Genomic DNA, 22,982 nt, shown 5'->3' on the forward strand with positions numbered 1-22,982 from the left:
GTTTCATTGAAATTGTCTCCTGTTGCCAGTATCATAATGTCATTGACATATCCTATGGTGTCCTCTCCATTGTCAGGGTCTACAATTTCTAGGAGGTCAGCATTGTATATGATGTACAGAATCATTGACAAGGGGTCTCCTTGACCGATCCCATTGTCTATCTCCATCAGTGCCGATACAAAGTCGTCGAACTTCAACTTTGTTTTCCTGTTTTTGAGGAGCTCCCATATGAACGTGATGTATACTTCAGAGATGCAATATTTCTTGAGATTGTGCAAGAGCTGGTCAGTTACTGCATTTGGGAAGGCTCCCTCTACATCCAGGAGCAGCATTGATACTACTTTTCCCTTTCTCCACGCGGTTTTTACCTTGTCGACCATGTAATGTATGGCGTCTGTTGTTATTCTTTCTGGTCTCTCTCCGAAGTGGGTGTTGGGTAGGAGTTTGTGCTCTTCCACGAGGTGGCTGATCTTCTCTGCTACAATCTCCGTGAGTATTTTGGGCAGTGTGTTGAGCAGTGCGATGGGTTGATACGCCTTTGCTGTCTTGTAGTTTGGTTTTCCCGGTTTTTTGAGTACCACTGTGATGGAATGTTTCCACGTTTTGGGATAGTGGCCCATTTTAAGGATGATATTGTATATTGAGTGCAGGCGGTTGGTTATCAAGGGGGCGGTCTTCTGGAGCACGACATTTGGTATCTCGTTAATACCGCAGGCTTTGTATAGGGAGAGTCGGGTGATTTGACGTTGGATTTGTTGTTGGGTTACGTGTCCTCGGTCGGGTATTAGATCCGGGTAGTCATATACCTGTGGTACAGAGAAGTGATCTGGTTTTTTAGGAAAGAAAGTGTGTGCGAATATCTTAGCTTTTTTATTGTTAGACGACACTTCTTCGCTCTCATCGTATTCATTTACCACCATTAGTGAGGAAATCCTAGGCTATCCGCCGTCACCTACTGGGTTCTTGAAGTATTGATTTGCCATCCATATGTTGGTGCCTACCGCTTCTAATAGCCATTTGCTTCAGTGGTTCCATTTTGTGTCGAGGACTAATCTTGCGAACACGTGTTTGGCCGCTTTGAACTCCATGTGACAGGGGTGGTGTGGTTCCGTACGGAATCTGTGGTGCAGACTGCCTAGTCTGTTTTTGAGTCTCTTTGCCTCTTCCACTTTGCTGGTCCACTAGGATTTTGATTCTGGTAATGGTTTGCGGATTTTTACCACCTCTTTAATGGTGGCCTGCAGAGCAAAGGTTAGTACCCCCACGTCCCTGTTGATGTCCTGGGCCGAGTTGAGTGGTAGCGTTTTGCCCTCTTTGTTTAGTCGTTTTTTGAGCACGTCCCAGAAACGTGACCAGTTTGCTGTGCGGAAGTTTCTTTCCATCACTTTATTGGCTCTTCTGCAGCTGACATCGATTTTGGTGACAATGGGGTAGTGGTTAGTGTTGGCTGGCCAGTTGTTGTAGTTGACGTTGCATTTTGTAATGTATTCCATGAGTTGTTCTAAGGGAAAAACGTTGTCAGGGCACGATAACATTTTTGTTATCATGTGTTCCAACGTTGGCAGGCCTTTTGGCAGTGTCATTGCCATGTTGTTGTCCTCCATGAATTCAATTAGTTGGTCTGCATCTGTCAATGCCTGCTGCGTGAATAGCCTCTCATCTTCATCTCGGTCCCACATTGGGTGGTGTAGGTTGAAATTGCAGGCCCAGATTTGGTGTGTGTTTTGTTCGTTTAATTTGTGTTGGTAGTCCTTGATATATTGTTGGAGTACTTGAAGTGTTCGACCTGAGCATCCAGAGTAGTATACGTTGAAGATGAAAATGGTTCCTTTCGTGCATGTAAGCTTGATCGCCGTGAGATCGTTTGAATCCAGAATTACGATTTTACTCCACTGGCTCGTATCAAGCCTTTTCTTCACCCAGATGTCTGACCTGGTTGTGGAGTTGTTCGCTCTGTTCATAGAGTATATCGGGCGGAAGTGTGCACTTGTCCTAATGTTACCAAAGTGTGTAATGTGTGGTTTTTGTATGAGTACGATGTTGTATTCTTTTCCAAGATTTGCATTTATGAGTTCAAGGTGAGCAACCTCCAACTTGTTGAGATTTATCTGTAGGATCTTTGATTGGTAGATATACTGCTCAGAATTGTGGGCTATACTCATCTATTGTGCGTCATCATCTTCCCCTTGTGTCTTGTTGGTTGGCAACTGTTTGTTTGTGGTTGGCTTTCAAGAGGGCTCAGGTTCTGGGCTCTGCTCAGGCGTTTTCAGTGTGGGTTGTCATGTGTTTGTTGGTGGTTCGACTGTCCACCTAGGGGATTGTCCGCATGCGAATTCTTTGTTTTGCAGGGTTTTAGGTGCTGCACTAGCGTCCATACTCCAGGTCTAGGATTTGTCCGTGGGGATGAAAGGGAGCTTGTTCTCTGGGGTACGTTCATCCTTCTTGGTGATCTTCTTAATAAAGACTAGGCAGGTTCTGTCGTAGCTGGGGTGGTCGTTGGCATTGCAGGATACGTAGTGCATCTTCGTCTTTTTGCAATTGGGTATGCAGTGTCTGTCTTTCTCTCCGCAATGGCCGCAAATGTTATGCTTGGAGATGCATTCCTTGGCAAAGTGATTGTATCCTTGACATTTGAGGCATCTAATTGGGTCAGCCCTATATTTCTGCACTCTCACCCTTTTATTTGCGATGTACATGCCTATTGCAATCAGCCTATTGGCCTCACTAGTGTTGTTTATTGTGAGTATTATGTAGGCACTCTTCTGACCTACCGCTCAATGTGAGATTTTCTTTGCCCATCTCATTGAGATGATGGTGCCTTCATCTACCCTGTTTGCTTCTTCAACCTCCCGCAGAAATTCCGCATCCTCCGGTTCTGCTGACAGAGGAACTCTCATTGCAATTAGCTTGTATGTTCTCTTCTTGGTCGTAACATCCTTGCCAATGTGTTTGCACAAGTTCCTTTGATTGTTGTCGGTTTGCATCCAGGCTGCCCCAAAATCCGAGTCAAATTCGATTAACAGGCTGCCATTCTGCTGCTTGATGGCAGAACAGATCCTGACTGCGCCTTCTGGCTCAAGAGTCTGCAGAATTTTGTTTATTGCGTTTTTCGCTTTTCTGTCGCCCATGGAGCCAATTTTTGATTCTTTGTTTATGCCTTTGAGCATTGTCTGTCATGCACGGATCCCGTATTGGGCCAGCATTCTTGGATTTGTTGCGACATTCGATTGTACAAGTATGTGGTTTACTATAAATAGGCCTTTCAATAAGGCTTGACTGTACAATCCGCCGTTCAGTGTTTATTGTGGTACTGCCTGCGCTGCCGATTTGATTAGATTGGCAGTGGCTTTATTTATCTCATCCAGTTTCTGATCGACCTTGTCCTGGGCGTGTTGAACCAGGGATTTGATCTTGTTCATAAAAGTCGCCAACTCCTCGCCGAAGCCGTCGTGGTATGTTTGCATCGCCATTGGTAGTTCTATCTCTTCAAGCATGAAGGCAAGCCCCCTCATTGCCTGGATCACTGTTGGTGGCATCTTAGCCAACATCTGCACTATCTGGAATAGGCAGGTGGCGGCCTGGTGGTGCGTCAAGCCCTGCCCTGCTAGCACCAAGAGTTGGTGTTCCTCTAGGTAGGAGCGGCCTCCTTTCGTGTTCTGCACTTGCTGCAGTTCTTTGTTGATTACCATTCCCTTGCTTCTTGTTGTTCGGTCTGCCATAAATGAGTCATTTTGACCCAGGGTGGGTGGATTTCCTATGGGTGTCTTCCTGGCACGTGCTGTGCTAGTGTTGACATTCATTGACAGTTTTAATGGGTGTGGGTGTTTTTGTGTGTGAGTGTGGGATTTGGGTACTTAAGGTACATGTTTTGTGTGTATATTACTCTACTCAAAAGCTTTTACTCCCTTCAGGTTGTTCCTTTACGCTCTATGTGCATGGAAAACTTGCTGGAGGTGGTGGTTGCGGATTAAGGAGCGGTAATGTAGGCCATTGCTTATAGCATAGCATTTACAAAGCTTTTTTTATCTTGCTAGAGCGATACAATTCAAGTCTGTTTTTTCATTCTATGAAGCCCTCTTTTATAGAACTCTATTAGGATATAGCATTTTCAATATAGAAAATTATTTATTCTATAAAGAGACTACTAAAATTCTATAAACCTATTGTCTTCAAGCTCTGCACGGTGGCACTATCCAGGATATAACTAATTTGCCACTGCTTGTATTCAAATGTGTGGTGTCCAAAAAGATGACACATGGCTACAGTCACCAGACGCATGGTTAGATAATTTGTGATGGAATATGTAATGTTTATTTAAAAAATGTATTGACATTTTATTGCATAATTAGCAGCTAATTATGCAAGAATTATGTTGTCAGAGATTAAAAAAGATGATACACATTTATCCATAGATTATGTAGACATTATGTATTTATAAAAAGATTACATATCTTTTAAATATCATTTGTATTGACTAATATAACAATTATGCAAAATCTATACAAATATAAAATGTAATAAAGCATGGCATACCTTTGTTGTGGCATTTTTGATGTTTGTTATTAGAGTTCTAAATTGAAATTTCCAAATTGGCGTATAAAGCTGTTGGCCAAGTTTGGCAGACTATTTTCCGCCTGTGGAGTTAATGTCACAAAAATTTCTGCAAGAGGACATTATTTTCTAGCCTTGGCACATTTATTTTCTTGGTGTTAGGGTAGAAAAAGAGAGCATGACATGCAGTGGCATACATGTTGTGGATATATTGTGGTGGACTGCGGTGTTGTTGGGGTTGAGAACACAATATGCATGATACTGCGTTGAAGATCGAAGTTTGTGATTGGTTATAAACTATATGTAATCCAACAAACACAAACCCCCACATAAGACAGTTTATTTATAACGTACATTACCTAAGATTTAATAATAAGGATATTACGTGAGACACGGTGGATTTACTTCCGCTACCTAATTAGGAGATTAGCGTGATGTACGTGTGATTTAGCCTGGCAAATCATAGCGTACATGACGTGCCATTTAGCGCTAAATGGAGCCGCCGGGTGGCCTGCGGGATCCGCGCGTCTACCTACACGGAAGAAACATGGGCCGGAAATGAGCCGGACGGGTCCATTTGCATCCCGTGTATTGCAAGCAGACAGATCCGCTTGACCCGTGTTGTGCTGTCAGACGGACCCATTCATCCATCTGCTTCTGTATTCCGACAAATATCCGCCTTGAATCGTACATTGGATGACCGTTAATATATGTAATAAGGTGTATAGATTATACTGGCAGCAAATTCCTTTCCACATACCCTGATAGTATGGATTATGCCTTTGAGCTAACCCAATCCCTCTCAAACTACATGAAGGCAAAGATAGCTAGTCGTCTTTGGCATGCAGAACTGCCTAATCAAATCCGGGAAAACTTCAGTGCTGAGACCATGTTTGAGTGCAATCTAGCTGTGGAGGTGATTTTGCAGGCATTTGAAAATCAAGGTATGCAATCAATAAGCTTTGAAAATTGAGATTAAATAATGTGTGAATGGCAGAATATACGACGTGGGATGCAGAAGAATATTTGACCCATCTCAGCGCACGTTGCACGGGTCAGAATTCTGCCGTTGAGGCTTGCCTGAAAGACCAGTTTCCTCCGGTGCATTCCACGTTACAGTACCAAACCCTGCCTGGAACTGTAATCGATAGTGCAGGCAACATATTGGTGTGGTACCTGCCAGGTATTTTGTCAGAGACAAGGGTGGTGAGTTTTAGAAACGGACCGATTAATTCCTATATTATGCGTTCTAAAGAGTAACAGGAGAGTGTGTGGAATTCATTACGGGATATTGAAACAATGATTCACAAGGCGGCACCTTTGGCCACAAGCTGGAGGGTCAATGACAGTTACTTTCGACATGAGCCAGGTTGGCTTCAACCTGGAAATCTTAACTTTTCCCCGGCATGGTTTCAGCAAGGCCATGAGGTGAGAAACTTGTTTGCTAAGTATTATACTGCCTCATATTTTCCTCAGACGTCCAACCCGCTTGAGGTCTCCTTGGACTTGTGTAATCCTATTGGACAGGAGTTTATACGAGACATGATGACATCTTCGGCTTTGCTGGGAGCCATCTTGAGCATTATACACCCCGAGCAGTACCGGGCGGGAATAAAATTTCTTCAACGGCTTGCTGCGGAACCGGAGCTCGTCCATAAGGCCGAAATATTGAAGCAAATTCTCACAATATGGAGTTCGCCCTTTGGAGTCATGACCGCCATCAGCAACCGAGATACATCGTACCATCGGGATAATGGGTCATGCTACTCATGGTACGATTTTTTGATGCCACTTGGGAAGGGTGAACACGGACGGCTTGAGCTTCCTGGCCTTGGACTTCGGTACAAGTATGATCCCATGACCCTTGTTGCAATTACCGGCAGGTTGCTTCAACACGGCGCGGTGTGCAAGGGAGATAGGGCAGTCATAGTCTATTACATGCGTAGGACTGTATTTAAAGAGCTGGGAGTCCAAGAGGCGGGATGGTCTACTACGTACGATCTTTTTGCAAATTTACCGGCCACCAATACTTTTGATTTTGAAATATGATCAGTTTTTGACTTGGAAGTTGGGTTTGGGGAAGATTTTTTTATATTTCCAAAACAAAACGGTACAAAAGCTACAGAACAACCAGAATTCTCTGTCCCAGGGTGTTTCCGACGCGCCCGCGCTGAGCTCTTCCAAGGTTACCGGAATCATCGGACTCCGCCATTGTATTACCGGCGGAAAAGGCATCATCCGCCTCCTCTTTGATGTCCTGTGCGAGAGGTGGGCAACTAAGATTCCTCATCCCAGGGTGTTTCCGACACGTCCTCGCTAAGCTCTTCCGAGTTACCGGAAGCATCTGACTCCTCCGTCGTATCACCGGCGGAAGACTCCTCATCCGCCTCCTCTTCAAAGTCCTGTGCAAGATGCTCTAAAAACGTAGCTGGTGTAGAGGATTCAGTGGTATCGGACGTACTATCAATATCATCCTCTTCTCCCGGGAAAACAGGTCTTGACCTTGCGTTAAAAAGGAAGGCATTGCTGGTGTGTGCATTTGACGGAGGGCTGACGGAACTGGGAGTAGGCAGAGTATCTGTTGGGAGATGAATATTTGCAGTGTTGGAGGGTGGCGAATGATACCAGAGTGGATGAAAAGGTAGTTCCTTGACGGCAATAAAAGAATAAAAAATGTTGTTGATGTAAAATGAAGCGACTTTGAGCTTTGAGACCTCGAAGGACCGGGCTTGAGCCGTTATAGCGCCCCAACTGTCAGGAGAAGGGTGAACGGGATGCTGAAATTTGTATTTGGCTGAAAGCCCCTTGCCGTTAGAGAACGGGTGCTCCTTAGAGTCAATCCACATCTTCTCCAATACAGAATATCTGCCCAAGGCGGCCGAAGAAGTAGTCACTGCTTTATGGGCATTCTTCATTTTGTCCGCCACATTCCGGCGCAGGTGAGCCAACTCCCTCATTACGCCCGTTAGGATAGGCTGACCGCAGCGGGGACAGTAGGGCGGTCTGTGGTCAGAAATTGCAATTGGGGATGTTTCATCCCGCGTGTTTGCAACACGGGTCGGCGGATTGGGTTTCCCCGTGGGCGGTGAAAACGCGGAGCCGTGCTTTCCCGTCAACGCGGATCCGTGCTTCCCCGAGGTGGGGACGGATGTCCGTTCAGCCGCCTTTCCCTTGCCCTTGGGATTGTTTTCCTGATTTCTTGGAGGCCCAGAGGTAGATGAACTTGCGCCCTCCTTAGCTTCTTTCCTCTGATTATTTAGCCGGAGTACCTCTTGTTGGTATTCAGGCAGAACCACCTGGTGGGAAGGACGCAAATCAGATATAATCCACAGCAATAAAAAAACATACCTTGTTCCAAAATTCTCTTGCTTGCGATTCAACGGTAACAAAGGCAACTTGCCACTCATCGCCTTCAGCAAATCCGTCCCTCCACCAATATCCCCAGCTCTTGGTCTGATTTAAAATTTCATCATCTTCCCATGCTGACCAGCTTTGATTTAGAGATTCAAATAAAACAGCTCGATGGTGGGGAGTTCGGTTCAAAACGGCATGTACGCTCTGATTGAGAATTTCTGATATAAAAAATGGAATATCGACTTGGAATCCATTGACATAGCAGTATCCGAGTACTCTCAGCAGTATAGCCTGACGACCAGTTCTCAATACAAGATATAATCGTTCAAAATTACTGTCTTACCACCTCCAGGTCGAGCAAATACATCCATTTTTGGCAACGCACGGAGGAAACAGAGTCTCCGTTTGCAATGAACAAACGGTATCCGGCACGGATCCGTGCACCACAAATATGGACATGAACTTTGGCCAGAGCACGTCGCTCATCATAGGTAAGGAGATGATGTTCGTCCTCGACAGGAGGTTTAAAAAGCCGCGGTAAGTGCATGAATTCAACAAGATGGGATACAACAAGAATGTTCAAAGAACTGGTTAATCTGTAATTATAAATCTCCACACGGACGGATACTCCGGGTTAATTTGACGGAAGACCTTATCTGCGGCCCGCCCCAGATCATTCCACATGGCAATCTGCTTTTGAGCATTTGCCCTGTGACCAACTAACCTGTCAGGAACAAAATCATGCCGTGCACGCCATGTCTTTGCCATATACACATAAAATCTGACAGTCCATTCCATTTCCTTTTTTGTCAAGGCCAGCTCCTCTTGCCATCTATTTCTCTGAGCTCGCGCGCGGAGCCAGTTTAGCCTGAAGACTAAGAAGCCCTTGAGAAAAAAATTAGAAATACAAATAGCAGTACTCACACTCATTAACGTATAATTGATTATCATTGTCCAGGCCCTGACGGGATCTCCAAATCCAACTTAGACGGTCCGAGCTTCCTCCGCGAATGTTCGGATCCGACACGGCATTACTATGCTTGCAATCATGGACTTGCAGAATGGGATATTGTTTCCAAATATTATCCTCATCTCGCACGCCAGCAGATAAATAGATCATCTTCTGACGGTTTGTGTTGTAGAGTCGCCGGTGCAATTTCCAGGAAGCATTCAAAAGCTTGACGCCATCCCAAGCACGAGTCCCCATATAGACGGAGTCGGCGGTCCGAACCTGATATTTATACTGCCAAGAAAGCTAGATCAAGGCTGACCGGACCGCTTCCAGACAGTCCTCTGCGTGGCCATGTCTTATTTGAAGTTCAAGTTTGCGAAGCCCTTTTAAAATGAGGTTTGTTCCCGCGTCAAGGCCGTCAAAGAAATCTTGTTTGACGGCGGAGGGAAACGGAAGCGGCTGTCGTTCCGGATCCGCGCAGGTAATGTTGACATTTCCAAGATCAGGATCGTCGTTGTCACTGACTTCATAGTCAAGTATGGGAGCGATGTCCCCTTGAATATCCTCCAAGACATCTTCGCCCATGAAGGTCATAGCGGATCGACAGAAGGCTTCAACGCGGGTCCGCATGGAGCGACGTTTATTGACCAAGTCAAGTTTCTGCGCGGTGGAAGGATGCTTTCCGAGCTTTCTGACATGGTTCCTGAGCTCCAATCTAAAAGCATGTTAAATTCTGTAGGATGCAATTGAAATAATCGTACTGCGCTTGCTCCAGTTTTAAGCCGGATGATATCCATGCTGCCTTTCCAGTAGCACCATTAGATGTAAGTTCCATATTTGAAAGATGCAATTCAATTTCTTGGCGTCCAGCAGCCGTTTTCACTTTGCTTGCCATTACCTTGCCAACAGCGTCGGCCACACCTTGTTCTCGGTCCGCTTCTGCTTTTGAAATTTCATCTTCCCAAGTGTTGATGAGCCCGGAATCTTGTTGATCCATGATACCCCTATAAAATCGGTCTGTGATTCCGGACTGTTCCCGTGCCCGTTTGAACTTTGCAGCAATTGTTGCAGCCATATTAATGGTCTTCTTCCAGTTGGAATCCCCCATGTGGTCGTCCAAAACCTCTGCTCGATGGGCAGTGGTAGCGGAACGTGTACTCCGGGATGTGTCATTTAACACGGACCACAACGGCTCCAGGATTTCTCCGTCAATGATTCCCACACCCGGGACATAGGTGGATGCGTAGTTGTAAAGACATTCCGTCTTGTGCCCGTGGACGTAAAATAAACCAATTGCAAAAATCATTTTAACAGAAGGTGGCCAATGCATTTTTGTGGACTCTGAGAGATGCCTTGCCAAGTTAACGCAATATTGACAGTTTATATTGTAGATTTCCAAATGTTTTGTGATTCCCTGTGTGTTGGTAGTTTCCCTGGCCTGAGTCAAAGACCAATCCATGTGCATCTGCTTTTCGCCTTTGTCAAAATCGACAACACTGGATGGACAGAAGCATCCGTGCCTAGCACAAGCGTGTGCCCCAATTCCACGTACTCTCTTACCCGGGCTGACTCTGTTTTCAGCTTTCTGGGCGTGGTAGTTATGACATGTTTGTTCCTGATATTTTTTACATGGAGGATAAGCCATCCGCCGTGGAAGATTTTTTTGACACGGAAGGGAAGCATCCGCCGTGGAAGATTGTGACACGGAACGTAAGCATCCGCCGTGAAAGATAAATCATGGTAGATAACGCACCCGTTTATAACGTGGAGCAAGAGAAATTGCTTCCTTGATGTGCTCCTTGTATGGGCCCGGAGCAGTCATGTATCCTTCTCCAACGCTCAACCAAACATTGTCTCCCTCGTTTTTCTGATTGAGGTGATCTGCTTTGAAATTACCATCTGCAACATAACTACGTATGTACAGATTGCTATTTGCTGTTAATTGCAGTCACCCTTGAAGAATAACTAAAACTTGCCTGTCAGCATCATCAATCCAGGTATCAGGTAGGTTTATTCCAGGCTGTGGACAGGCGGGGCAGAATAAGGCCAACTTCCCTCTCCTATCTTCAACTTTGGGATGATCCTCGGTCCGCGTCATTTGTGGTGCAGGCGGACCATCTAATCCGCCGTGTCCCAGAGACGGGTCCGTTGACATTCCGACTTCTTGAGACGGACTATCAGATCCGCCGTCAATTGGATCAGATACATTAATACCCATCCTCTCTGGTGATGAATCATGGCAATGATGATAGTAAGGGACCACCGCTTCTCTTGTATGCCCTTCTCCGTATTGTCGTCTCAGGACAAGGTCCCTGTATTCTCTACTAAGCCTTCTCAATTCACGATAGCGGTTCAGCACCTTTTTTGGAAACGCTGGCGAAGTCAGTCTTCGCAACTTTTGGTAATACTGATAAGCCGACGTTTTGCACTCGAGGTTGTCCATCCGAAAGTCCTCAAGGACCTCAACTGTGAACACAGTTTGAACGTTTTCAAAGCTGGCTGCAAATAATCCCATCTCCAGATACTGTAAATCGATAGACGGAAGGCGGACGGACCGGCATGTGCATGTTCGCACGGGCAGATAATGGACTCCGGAGATGTGCACAATTGCCTTGAAAGGAATTCCATTGTTGTCTGCTGCCTTTGGACGAGGTTGGTCCAGATAGGTTGTATCGACTTCCTCGAATAGATCATCATCTTCATCGTCTCCATCGTCCAGCTCAACCAAATGGGGTACCTCCGGGTCCGCCAGAAGCTGAGCCGTAAAGGATTCTTGGTCATTGCTCGCAGGAAGCGGATCCAGGTCCAATCCGTGTTCATCCTCAAAGATGGGCGAATTGTTTCCGCCGTGCCCATGACTCCCGGATGAATTGTTTCCGCCGTCGCATCCTAGATGGCTCGGATCCGTGGGATAAGGACACCGCTTCCCATTATGACCCAAATACAACTTGACACCCACTTCCCACAGAGCTCCCGGACGGAAATATAGACCCGTCCACTTCTCAACGCGGTGGAAAGGTGTAAATTGATGGTTTCTTCGCAGGCATTCAGAACACAAAATTCTAGAGCCAAAGCATTGGCAACATCTCCACACTCCAGACATTCCTTGACATTGCTGACACCGTCCATTCAGATCCGGATCCGGGGCTTCTCCTCCAATCATTGTTCCAAGATACACCTCTCGTTTCGGGAGCCATTCTCTCAGGTAATCATTTTGAGACTGGATAGGTAAAGTCATCCTGATCATTCTACTGAAAACATGTTAAACATACCTTTCCTCCCGTTCTGTCGTCATCTAGCTGTCTCAGGTTATCAAGTACCTGCTGATCAGTTAGATCTCCCGGATAATGAGGTATTTCTTCTTCCAGAATGTTGTGTTCATGGTTTTGGAAAGAGTAAGTCGGTGTTTGAGGGAGGTTTGTTGATGATGATTCTGCAGGAAGTTTGTGGATCCTCGGCCGCCCTCTCTTTCGTTTCTTGGCCCCACTAGACCAGGAGGCCTCCCGAACATTGGGAAACTCCTCATCCGATCCCCTATCAGGTACTTTCTTGAAGCCCATGGATGTTGGAAACAAAGAGTCTGACAGCCTGTGAGCGCAGATCTAAATGTAGTATAACATGTTTATTTCTGTAGATAAATTTCCCTCAATTATGCCGTTGTAAAGAGGGGGAAAATAGCTTTTATATGACCTATTTTGCAGCATATTTGAATGAGTGAGTGAAATGCTATGAACAAAACTTGATTCAGAGATGCATAAAATGGACGTGATCCCATCATAAATGTACAATATGATGCAGAATGACCCTTTCAGAACCACACTTTGGAGTGTTTTTGAAATATCTTTTCACTGGCTGGCCCCTCATTCCTCCGGCATATATCATATTAAAGATAATCTCAACAGCTACACAGAATGACATTTTTTGTAGAAGATGAGTCCTCATATTTATGGAGATATTCTCAATATACTAGAAAATGTGTCAAAATGAGCTCACTGGGATCATTATATTTTTTGAAAAAAATTATGCATTTGAATACCTCTCATGGTCTCTGAGATGACTGCCGTTTTGGGTTTCACAAGTTTTGGGTGAGAAGACGTGAATTTGAATTTTGTGTTTCTGTATCTTTACAGCCATCTAACAAGAATTTAAAACCTTGTAAAATTATCTTTATATAAAGCGCTAAATGTTTACAAAATTTCATGTTTATTGATTGAGTGCAGAGGGAACTATTGCAAAATCATGAGGTCAATGTATGTGACAGCGACCAGCATGCTTTGATCATCGTGGCCGACGATGAAGCGGGATTACCTGATTGGGAAAAATATGACATCACATCATTCATTTAGTATGATCGGAAGCTTATTTTATCTCCGTATGACGTGAGATTTGACTAGATCACACAGATACTCATCGATAAGCTACTTGTTACATCGCTGCAATTATGCCCACCAATGCATCCCCCGACGCGGATCCGCTTCCTTCCACCGCAAATGCCACAACCCACAACGGACCCAGAAGCGGACAGACGGCGGAGGGTGACTTTCCGCCGGAAGAATCAAATATATGGACCACAAAGGAAATGCGCGTGTTGAAAAAGCATGTACAGCCCTACAAAGATACATCAAAGTCATCCAAAGCAGACTACATACAGAACACTGTCATACCTGAGCTGCAAGCTACATGGGATCACAGATACTCTAGACGTGCTAGGAAGGAAGATAAGCAACTACACAAAGAATAGAAGGTGAAGAAGCATGTGAGCTCGTTGTTTCTTTGAAAATTTTGTTACACACATAAACCATCACAATAGCGAATATTTAATTGGTTTAGAAACCATGCGTCAAATCGAATTGGTGTAAAATTGGAAGGATTGAACTCCCGTATAACCTTTCAGACGGTATTCCGTGAGGAGAAGTCGGCAGAGATTGACTCCGAGGTTGCGCTTCTATCAGGGAATGCTGCTCGTGGAAGTAAAGATTGGATGAAGTTTTATCAACAAGAACGTAAGCAGGTTGAGGCCAGATTGACTCAGGAGGAGCGGGACAGGTTCATGGAGATCCTTGAGGAATGGAATAAGAAAGGTGTTTCAAAATCAATGAAGGCAAAGTGAGTCGGTGGAACTTGTTTCCGCCGTCAATCTGACATCTGCAGGACTGCTGCCAGGCAAGGCAGAAAAATACTTCGACAAATGGAGAAACTTAAGTGGCAGAGAATGGGTATGAGGTCCATTACCTTTGAGGGGCATTATGATATTGAGGGTAAAATTGAATACTCAATGTAAGTGTTAAACACGGCATGAACAAGTTCCGCCGTGAATGCTTACGGCGGAAACTTTATCCGCCGTAGGGTGTTTACGGCGGATAAAGTTTCCGCCGTAAGCATTCACGGCGGAATAATTTGGCCCGTATTAATGTTGACTGATGGGCATTGAAGGACCCAGACAAGCAATCTAGCACTCGACGATGTCAGAATTCCTTCCTTTGGGCAACTCTTTCCATCCGAGTTGGCCGCTTTTCGCAGAGCGTTTGTTCAATACCTCGTCCACATTTCAGAAATAGAGAAGGGTGTGGCCAATCCAGCACTGCCAGATGCATCGTTTCATGAAAAATCCCTCAAGTTTAGCAGCAATGGATTTCCAATAGTACCTAGTCCTATCTATGGCTCAACTGGGAGAGAAGTCGCTTATGCGCAAAAGTCAATTATTAGAATTTACATGAACAAGGTTTATGGTGTGTAATTTGTCTATGTCCTCAACAAACTTGCTAACTATGTATACAGCTTTAGCCAAGGATAGGCCTGGTTCAAGTGTTCCTTGGGATGCTCTTGAAAGGCGTTCTGCAGAAATGATTGATCCAGAGTATTGGCCAAGTTCAATCCCCGTGACGGATCCGAGCCGGCTCCACCTGGAGTCAACTTCTGCAATTCTCAAGCTATGGAGGGACCGTCAAGCGCAAGGAGACATCCCCTTTAAATTCTCAAAGGTTTTTGGAAATGGCTATGACATTATGGAACCTCTCTATCCGTCCAACTTGTTTGACGGCCTAGAAGCCCACCCGATACCTCCACCTCCTGCAGCCATAACCAAACGTCGGCTGAGGCAAAAAGCTATACGACTTCAAACCCAATCTTCAAGCGACTCTGAATCATCCAATCTGTCAGAGTTTGATAATGGACGGGGCAGTCTGGCATCCGCAATGCCACGCACTACTGCCAGATTTGAAGTCACGCCAGAGACGGATGAGACTCCTACCGACGCACCTTCAAGATCTAGCGAGCCACCCTCTCTACCAAGTAGATCCAGCCCAACAATTGTCAATCCATCATCCAGCCCAACTCCAGAGGTTGAGGAGGCGCCTCCCAAGCCAGCTAGAAAGATTATGCCAAGAAAAAGAACAAAGCCATATGTCGGAACGGCGGAAATGGACGGACCCGATGAAGAGAGTTCTGTACCCCCCCCAGTTAAGCCAAAACCAACTAGAAGGATTCAACCTAGGAAAAGAACAAAGCCCTACTCAGATCCACTTGACACAGTGGAAGAAGATGGAGTCCAAACAGGAACAACCCAAGACACGGATAATACACGGGCCGGCAGGGACGTGACTTGTGATGCCTTTGTGGAGACAGTAACAAGTCCAGATACGGATGAAACACGGGCCCGCAGGAATGTGACTTCGGATGCCTTAGCACTTCAGGAAGCAAGTCTGCTTGTTGTAGCAGGTAAAAGACAAAGAAAAAAAACTTTGAAAGCCTAGCTGTTGAAGTAGATTCATGATACCTATTGAATGTGATGCTTTTTATTCTTATCTTGATGTTTCTCAAACATGTTTTCACACAAAATCAAAACAGAAAGCGGGGTTCATTAAAAATCATCAAGTGCTACTTTTTGGGAGAGGTATAAAACAGATGAGCACATGAGAGTAAAAACTATATACAGTCCAAATGATGAAAAAATTGTATAGGGATGTGAGCAATGTAATATATGACAGGCAAAAAAGGAGACCAAAAAAAAGTTACAAAGAATTGAAATACACTACTTTTTTTGGGCCTTGGATTTTTTGGGCGAGCGCGATGCTTCAGCCAGAGTCGTTTCCGCCTTTCGCTTTCGTCCAGCCCTTGTCTTTGTGGCTATGTTTGACGCGGGCAGCGTGGACGCCACAATCTCAACATCCTCCTCCTCCACAATTTCAACCTTGTCGCTGTCCGAGGGATCAGACAACTCCAATGAGTGTCCATTCCCGGATGGCCCAGCCTTGGAGGATGGCTTAGCCTTTGACAATGGCTTAGCCTTTGAGGATGGGCCGGCCTTTGACGATGGCGCGGCCTTTGACGATGGTGCACCCTTTGACAACGGTGCGGCCTTTGACGTCGAACTTCGAGGACGTGGAGCTGGGAGAGGGGGTGGTGGAGACAGGGAAAGGATGGGCGGTACCGGTGGGAGCGAGGGTCGGCCAGCTGGGGGGGCGAAGGCGCTTCCGGAGTCGAACCGGGCAAGAATAGCGCTGTTGGTGGCGCAGACACGGCAGAGAGGACGGGTGCGGGTGGAGGTGGGGGAGGGGAAGGGAGGACAGGTGCTGGCGGTGGTGGAGGAGGGGAAGGGAGAATGGGTGCTGCTGGAGGTGGAGGTGGGGAAGGGAGGGGTGCTGGCGGTGGTGGTGCGCTTGGGGATTGTGGCACAGAGGTGGGTTCACGGGTCCGCGACGGACCCGATTCTTGTTCGACCTCCGTCTTGGAGGGTCCTGCTGCCTGTTTGGGGGCGGGATTCCTTTGTTCATCCTGCTCCAGCAAATCGTCGACCACATCTCGGATGTGGTTGATCCTCTTGGTGATGTCGTTGAACATCGTGACGGAAAGCGAGGTGCTTCCTGCCACTTGTTCTTTGGCCATGGTCCATTCGGCCTTCACCTCTTGGATGCCGTCCTCGATGCTCTTCATCCTGTTCTCCACCGCCAAGTTCGTCTCGGCAAACGTCGCAATCCGTGCATTAATCGCCGTCATGGACGCGGATAACCCGTCCAGCCGTTCCATGATTCTGCCTTGGCGCTCAAAGAGCTGCACAAGCAGTTCTCCCACATCCTCGGGGAACGACCCTTCCCCGGCCTTCCCCTTCGCCGGAACATCTTCTCCCTCCTCCAACTTCAACGCCTCCCCATAGCTTCCCAGTGGCGTCGTCAAAAATTGACCCACGAAGGTGTTGCGCCCCGGGTAGAAGCTGCAGTGGATCTTGCGAGACTTGCAAGACTCGCAAGATTGGTGCTTCACGGGGACAAGAGGCTCAGTGCCTGTCTTCCCCTTGACATAGCATGGCACCTTGAATTTGATGCATGCCGTGCACCTTTCCACCATGTCCACCATCCCCTCTGGCACCTGGCGCACTTTCTGGGATCTCGACCGCGCCTTCCTGATGGGGGGGACATCGTCCTCGGTGTCCTTCTTTACGGAACGCGTGCGCATCTTCCGGGTGGGGGTGGCAGTGGGGGTGGTAGGCGGTGCCCCTTTGTTATCGCCTTCGTCGTCCTCGTCGACGTCCGCGTCCGCGTCTTCGTCCGTGTGGCTTCCTATGATCGCCTTGCTCCTGAATTTCCCCTGCTTGGACTTCGCCAATCTTTCCAGCTTCTCCCTGTACGCTGGGTGACCGGGCATGTTGGAGGCGGTAATGTGGGGAATGATTTCCCCCTTCCTTGTCCGTGGGCCCCTGTAATCCGCTGGAGCCAACTGAATAGACTCCACGGGGTCCGCCGCTTTCCGTTTGCCCTTGTCTTTGTGGGCGTCTGTCACGGGTCCGTCTTCCACCGGGGGTTCGACTGCCTTGCCCTTGCCCTTCTCGGCCCGTCTCTTCTCCGTCTCCTCCTTGTTCCTCTCCTCGTCTGTCTCCTACTCCTGCTCCTGCTCCTGCTCCCTCTTCCTCCTCTCCTCCGCCTTCTGCCTCTCCTGCTCCCTGGTCCTCCTCTCCTGCTCCCTCTTCCTCCTCTCATCCTTTCTCCTCTCCTCCACCTTCTGCTTCTCTTCCTCCCTCTTCCTCCTCTCCTCCTCCCTCTGCCTCTCCTCCTCCTCCTCCCTCTGCCTCTCCTCTTCCTCCTCCCTCTTCTTCTTCTCCTCCCTCTTCCTCCTCACCTTCCTCTTCCTCCTCTCCTCCACCCTCTGCCTCTCCTCCTCCTCTTGCTCCTCCTTCTCCCTCCTCTTCTCTTGCTCTTCCTCCTCCCTCCTCTTCCTCTGTGCCTCCTGGCCTTCCTGGTAGGCCTTGAAGTTGGCGACTTGATGTTTGAGCGTCGCCCAGTCGACCTCAAACCTGTAGATGTTCTCGCCGTCCTTGCCCTGGATGACTTTGTACGAGTAGACAACGGGGCTCGCAACATAGTCAATGAGCCGGAAGCGGGCGGCGTCCCTGACATGCTCCTGACACAATGGAACCTATTGGATTTTTTTTTTTTGTTGAGCAAGTCATGATCTTATAAAATTGAGAACTTACCAAGTCCCTGTAAAGCTGCTCCAACTCAGCGTTGAACGCGCTTTCACCGTTGCGGTAGCACTCGGTAAACTTTTTTTCCCAGTCAGCAAGGCGTTGGGCGAAGGTGGCGGTGGTGGAAGATGAAGCGGCCATTGCAAAAAGCGTGTTTTTATGGGGGAAGACGCGTTAAATGGGTGAGGCACGGTAGAACGTGAGGGTGGTGATCGTGGTTGGAGTTAGTCTAAAAAAAGTCTAAAAAAAAGCGGTCCCGCAAAACAAAACCATACACAAACATGTACAATCTGAGTCATGTGATTTCTTCACCAGATCCAGTTTGTGCAAAAGTTGCTAAGTTCGATACACGGGTGAATCTATTTCCGTGTCATGGAGAATCCTCGGATAGTATTGTATTCTGTGAGATATATAAACAAGCCCACCCAGTTGCACTTTCTGGACTGTATGTCCTCCTACAACTTTATTCCCACCTCTAGCAAAAATTCCCCCATTGACTACACCAGTCTCAACAATCTTACCAGGCTTCTCGAAAAACTGAAGGAACCTCCTCCCGTAAAACCTATAAAATGTAAGACTAATTGCATTAATTCAAGTAAATTTAAATTGATTTCTGAGCATCAGCAATGTCTTCAAATATTAGCAACTCTAAGGAAAGCAAACGCACAGCAAGGACGGATGACCTGGCTCCGCCGCCAATGCCAGTCATTCCAGATAACCTGGCTCCACCCCCTATGCCTGTTATTCCAGCTAACCTGGCTCCTCCCCCTATGCCAGTCATTTCATCTAACCTGGCTCCGCCCCCTATGCCAGTCATCCGGAAAGACCTGGCTCCGCCGCCAATGCCAGTAATTCCAGCTAACCTGGCTCCACCCCCTATGCCTGTTATTCCAGCTAACCTGGCTCCGCCCCCTATGCCAGTCATCCGGAAAGACCTGGCTCCGCCGCCAATGCCAGTAATTCCAGCTAGCCTGGCTCCACCCCCTATGCCAGTCATTCCAGCTAACCTGGCTCCGCCGCCAATGCCAGTCATCCGGAACGACACGGCTCCGCCGCCAATGCCAGTAATTCCAGCTAGCCTGGCTCCACCCCCTATGCCAGTCATTCCAGCTAACCTGGCTCCGCCGCCAATGCCAGTCATCCGGAACGACACGGCTCCGCCGCCAATGCCTGTCATCCGGAACGACTTGGCTCCGCCGCCAATGCCAATCATTCCAAATAACCTAGCTCCTCCCCCTATGCCTGTCATTCCACCTACCCTGGATCCTCCCCCTATGCCTATTATTCCAGATACCCTGGATCCTCCACCTATGCCTGTCATCCGGGATGATGTGGCTCCGCCGTTGATGGCAGCACATGTTTCATACACGTCTGTCGTCGACAAAATCATTATGGACTCTCGTCCAGCTATTTCCTCTGAGAGGAAGCAAGGTCGCTATTCTCCACCCCCTGAAGCATGCCACCTGCTCCTTCAAAACCCTTATTTTCGAACCTACGGCAGGTTTGATCCCATGGGCGGCTACCCCGGTTCGCCTCCCACCCAGTCTGACATTGAGTTCGAGGATGTGACAGATCAGACGGCATATTTTAACCCTCCTTTTCTATATGTATGCACTCAGATATTACCAAGCACTAGATACTGACAACTATTTTAGAATTATACCGAGCAGCAGCTACGGGCAACATACGACCAAATAATCGACAGTTCCGTCGGCGACAATAGTTATGACAGCAAGGTCACAACGTTTAAGAACCTCCGCCTGCATCAGCTGCAGTCAGAGATTCTGACTTATAATGCGCTGGAGGAAATTGACGCTGGGCTGGCAGGGATTGAATCGAGTTTGGAAAAGCATTTGTATACCGGTAGAGATGAATAAATTATTTTTGGAGCCCTTGTGCTCATTGATTCGCAATACCTCTCAAATATCCCTCCCTCTCTGGGAAGATACGGGTCAAATGGGTCCGTCTGACAGCACAACACGGGTCAAGCGGATCTGTCTGCTTGCAATACACGGGATGCAAATGGACCCGTCCGGCTCATTTCCGGCCCGTGTTTCTTCCGTGTAGGTAGACGCGCGGATTCCGCAGGCCACCCGGTGGCTCCATTTAGCGCTAAATGGCACGTCATGTACGCTATGATTTGCCAGGCTAAATCACACGTACATCACACTAATCTCCTAATTAGGTAGCGGAAGTAAATCCACCGTGTCTCACGTAATATCCTTATTATTAAATCTTAGGTAATGTACGTTATAAATAAACTGTCTTATGTCAAACCCCAGGGAAAGAGTGGTCCAGACTGGATAGGACAAAACCTTCTCCTAAGTTTCTTAAGGGAGGACGCTGCCTAGGATTTAAGTAGATTAGGATAGTGTGGATTGTGAAGGGTAACAAAAGCGAAATAGTAAGAAGAGGATAACCGGGTAGTCTGGGTACGATAGTAAATAAGCCTTCCGAAAATGGGATGGAACCGTGGAATTGGATGGCGGGTGTATATGGAATGCGTGAAGAAGATACGTAGAATGCGTATGAAAAATCAATAAATGTGAATCTTAGAGGGGTTGTCTGAAGTGAGTGGGGAACGTTCCGAGGGGAGATGAGGAGATGACTAGGAGTTGGAATGTCGTTGAATGGCTGAATCTTGATAAGCGAATGGTAAAGGCGAAAGTGTCCTTAAATTGACAATCTTTCTGAAGCTTGGAATGAAGCTATACGTCGCAGGAGTATCAACTGAATCGAGGATGAAAGACTAAGTCTGTCTCGAATGAAATCACTCTAGATGAGTTGACGGAGAGAAGAATGTCTTGGATTCCCTCCTAACGGTGATGGTTGGAAGATGTAAAAGGAGTAGGAGCAGTGACGAATTGGATGGGGGTGAGGAAGTAGGGAAGTACTAGATGTCTGGATAAAAGTTGGATATTCAACGCTGGGAAGAAGAGGCGTTGGAGGAGAAGGAGAACTGGTCTTGGATAAAATCTTCTGTCAATAGAAAGCAAGATGACTTTGGATGAATGGAAGTAAACTTGGTCTCGACGGAGGGTGGAACTGATGACTGAATTGGACTTGGGTTTGGGCTTGGCTTGAACTTGAACTTGGAATTGAAATGAATCGATGTGGATTGACTTGAAATTGACTTGACTTGGATGAAAATTGACTTGCTTTGAAGAAAGTGGGGACTGGGTGTAACTTTCCTGTCATTTCGTGTAATTCTACTACAGCTTTTATACTAAAAGCTACGTGAACGAAATACCAATCTGAGCTACTGAAAACCAAGTCATATACTGTACAAAGTGTCAAGAATGAGGCTACGCAAGTGTAACAATAAGCAAGAACAATAAGACATGTCAATATCGACACGACGACAGATAAGAAATGAATAGGATGAGTAAGAAAGAAGTGTATGACGAAGGTGAATGGTAATACAGATTAGATAAAAGAAGCAAGGATGAGTCAGAAAGCATAGAAGATTGGTAAGACAAAGACAATAAAAGCGCAACAGACAATAGAAAAGATATAAATAAACACAAAAGAATGAGTAAGACAAACCAAAAATAAGTTGGAATGAGTAATCCGCAGCCTGACGCTGAGTAAGACCATTGAATTGATAAAAATAGAGTTGACAGTCCGGCTGTGCAAGGCAGTGTAGAAAGCTGTGCAGTTTGATGGTTGACTGATCCGTTGCATAGCCTTGATAATCCGACAAAGTGACATGATCCAGAATAACGTGGCTCCTATGTGACAAGTGTTGATAAGATAAGATGTGTGGATGACTTATGGAAAGAATGACTGCTTGGGTTGAGGGCGTCGTGTGTAGATCCAAAATGAACATCTCATCTCCAATTAGGATTGGGGTATGATATCCGTCCCAAACTTGAGAAATCAACCATCCCCGGTTGCGGAAGGAAGGGGGGGAATAGATTAGAAGTCGTCCATGTTGTCGCTCCATGTGTCTTTATCTTCCTGACTCTCATGTCCAAGTTCTCTGATCATCCGGTCTAGCTGAGGTCGAAGAATGACTGAACCGTCTTGTGGAAAATAGCAAAGAAGTCAGAAAGCAGCTACGCCTTGAGCCAGTTGCGTACCATTAAGTTCTCTAAGCACATATGATCCTCCTCGTGTCTGTCGTACAACTTCGTAAGGTCCAAGGTATCGTGGCTTGTGCTTGCGATTCATCTCCTTCTCAACTTGACTGTTCCTGACGAGGACTAGATCACCAAACTTGAAGCTTTCTTGTCGAAGACGTCGAGCAAATTGTTGTTCAAAAGTAGCTTTGGATTGAAGTCGTGATTGTTTCAGAACGTCGGCTATGTTGGCTAAGTCTTCATCTCGTTTCATGAGTTGTCAAACACGGAGAGCTAGGAGATCTTTGGAACTCATTCCTTGTCGGAATCCATCAACTAGAAATGTGGCTTCAAGGAGATCAAATGGAAGAACAGGATGAACACCATGCATGACGTAGAAAGGGGAATGTCCAGTAGAGCGTTGAGTGATGCATTTGTCAGAGAAGAGTGTGTGATGAACGTACTGTGGCCAGTCTAGAGGTTGGTCGCCGCAAGCTTTGAGAATGGATTCACGGAAGTCAATGTGACCACGTTCAATAGATCCATTGGCTTTAGAGTTGTAAGGAGAAATGCGAACTTGAGGAATGCCGTACTTTTCCATCAAAAG

The 22,982-nt window shown here is 46.8% G+C and overlaps 8 protein-coding genes across 8 annotated transcripts; 3 read left to right on the forward strand and 5 right to left on the reverse strand.

The window, feature by feature from the left end:
• Positions 1-2,774: 2,774 nt before the first annotated feature.
• JR316_0008192 (uncharacterized protein) lies at positions 2,775-3,800 on the reverse strand (the record flags this gene model as incomplete). Its single annotated transcript, XM_047893907.1, has 2 exons — positions 2,775-3,170; positions 3,312-3,800. 2 exons carry the CDS (start codon positions 3,798-3,800, stop codon positions 2,775-2,777), a joined length of 885 nt encoding a protein of 294 aa, XP_047747222.1.
• Positions 3,801-5,320: 1,520 nt separating this feature from the next.
• On the forward strand, positions 5,321-6,600 carry JR316_0008193 (uncharacterized protein; the record flags this gene model as incomplete). The annotated part of the gene is made up of 4 exons (XM_047893908.1): positions 5,321-5,495; positions 5,549-5,757; positions 5,815-5,979; positions 6,028-6,600. The coding sequence occupies 4 exons, from the start codon at positions 5,321-5,323 to the stop codon at positions 6,598-6,600; spliced, it is 1,122 nt and encodes a 373-aa protein (XP_047747223.1).
• A 227-nt stretch (positions 6,601-6,827) lies between these two features.
• JR316_0008194 (uncharacterized protein) lies at positions 6,828-10,187 on the reverse strand (the record flags this gene model as incomplete). The annotated part of the gene is made up of 7 exons (XM_047893909.1): positions 6,828-7,847; positions 7,900-8,196; positions 8,249-8,501; positions 8,528-8,780; positions 8,830-9,136; positions 9,182-9,572; positions 9,619-10,187. 7 exons carry the CDS (start codon positions 10,185-10,187, stop codon positions 6,828-6,830), a joined length of 3,090 nt encoding a protein of 1,029 aa, XP_047747224.1.
• Positions 10,188-10,805: 618 nt separating this feature from the next.
• JR316_0008195 (uncharacterized protein) lies at positions 10,806-12,417 on the reverse strand (the record flags this gene model as incomplete). The annotated part of the gene is made up of 2 exons (XM_047893910.1): positions 10,806-12,077; positions 12,130-12,417. 2 exons carry the CDS (start codon positions 12,415-12,417, stop codon positions 10,806-10,808), a joined length of 1,560 nt encoding a protein of 519 aa, XP_047747225.1.
• Positions 12,418-13,298: 881 nt separating this feature from the next.
• JR316_0008196 (uncharacterized protein) lies at positions 13,299-15,609 on the forward strand (the record flags this gene model as incomplete). Its single annotated transcript, XM_047893911.1, has 5 exons — positions 13,299-13,560; positions 13,726-13,963; positions 14,009-14,134; positions 14,291-14,586; positions 14,636-15,609. The coding sequence occupies 5 exons, from the start codon at positions 13,299-13,301 to the stop codon at positions 15,607-15,609; spliced, it is 1,896 nt and encodes a 631-aa protein (XP_047747226.1).
• A 278-nt stretch (positions 15,610-15,887) lies between these two features.
• Positions 15,888-18,455, reverse strand: JR316_0008197 (uncharacterized protein; the record flags this gene model as incomplete). The annotated part of the gene is given in 4 exon segments (XM_047893912.1): positions 15,888-16,356; positions 16,374-17,711; positions 17,733-18,250; positions 18,324-18,455. 4 exon segments carry the CDS (start codon positions 18,453-18,455, stop codon positions 15,888-15,890), a joined length of 2,457 nt encoding a protein of 818 aa, XP_047747227.1.
• Positions 18,456-18,940: 485 nt separating this feature from the next.
• JR316_0008198 (uncharacterized protein) lies at positions 18,941-20,191 on the forward strand (the record flags this gene model as incomplete). The annotated part of the gene is made up of 2 exons (XM_047893913.1): positions 18,941-19,921; positions 19,970-20,191. 2 exons carry the CDS (start codon positions 18,941-18,943, stop codon positions 20,189-20,191), a joined length of 1,203 nt encoding a protein of 400 aa, XP_047747228.1.
• Positions 20,192-22,232: 2,041 nt separating this feature from the next.
• On the reverse strand, positions 22,233-22,649 carry JR316_0008199 (uncharacterized protein; the record flags this gene model as incomplete). The annotated part of the gene is made up of 2 exons (XM_047893914.1): positions 22,233-22,339; positions 22,397-22,649. The coding sequence occupies 2 exons, from the start codon at positions 22,647-22,649 to the stop codon at positions 22,233-22,235; spliced, it is 360 nt and encodes a 119-aa protein (XP_047747229.1).
• Between the last annotated feature and the right edge of the window lie 333 nt (positions 22,650-22,982).

The sequence above is a fragment of the Psilocybe cubensis genome, chromosome 7 (assembly GCF_017499595.1).
Source record: "Psilocybe cubensis strain MGC-MH-2018 chromosome 7, whole genome shotgun sequence".
Classification (NCBI taxonomy): domain Eukaryota; kingdom Fungi; phylum Basidiomycota; class Agaricomycetes; order Agaricales; family Agrocybaceae; genus Psilocybe; species Psilocybe cubensis.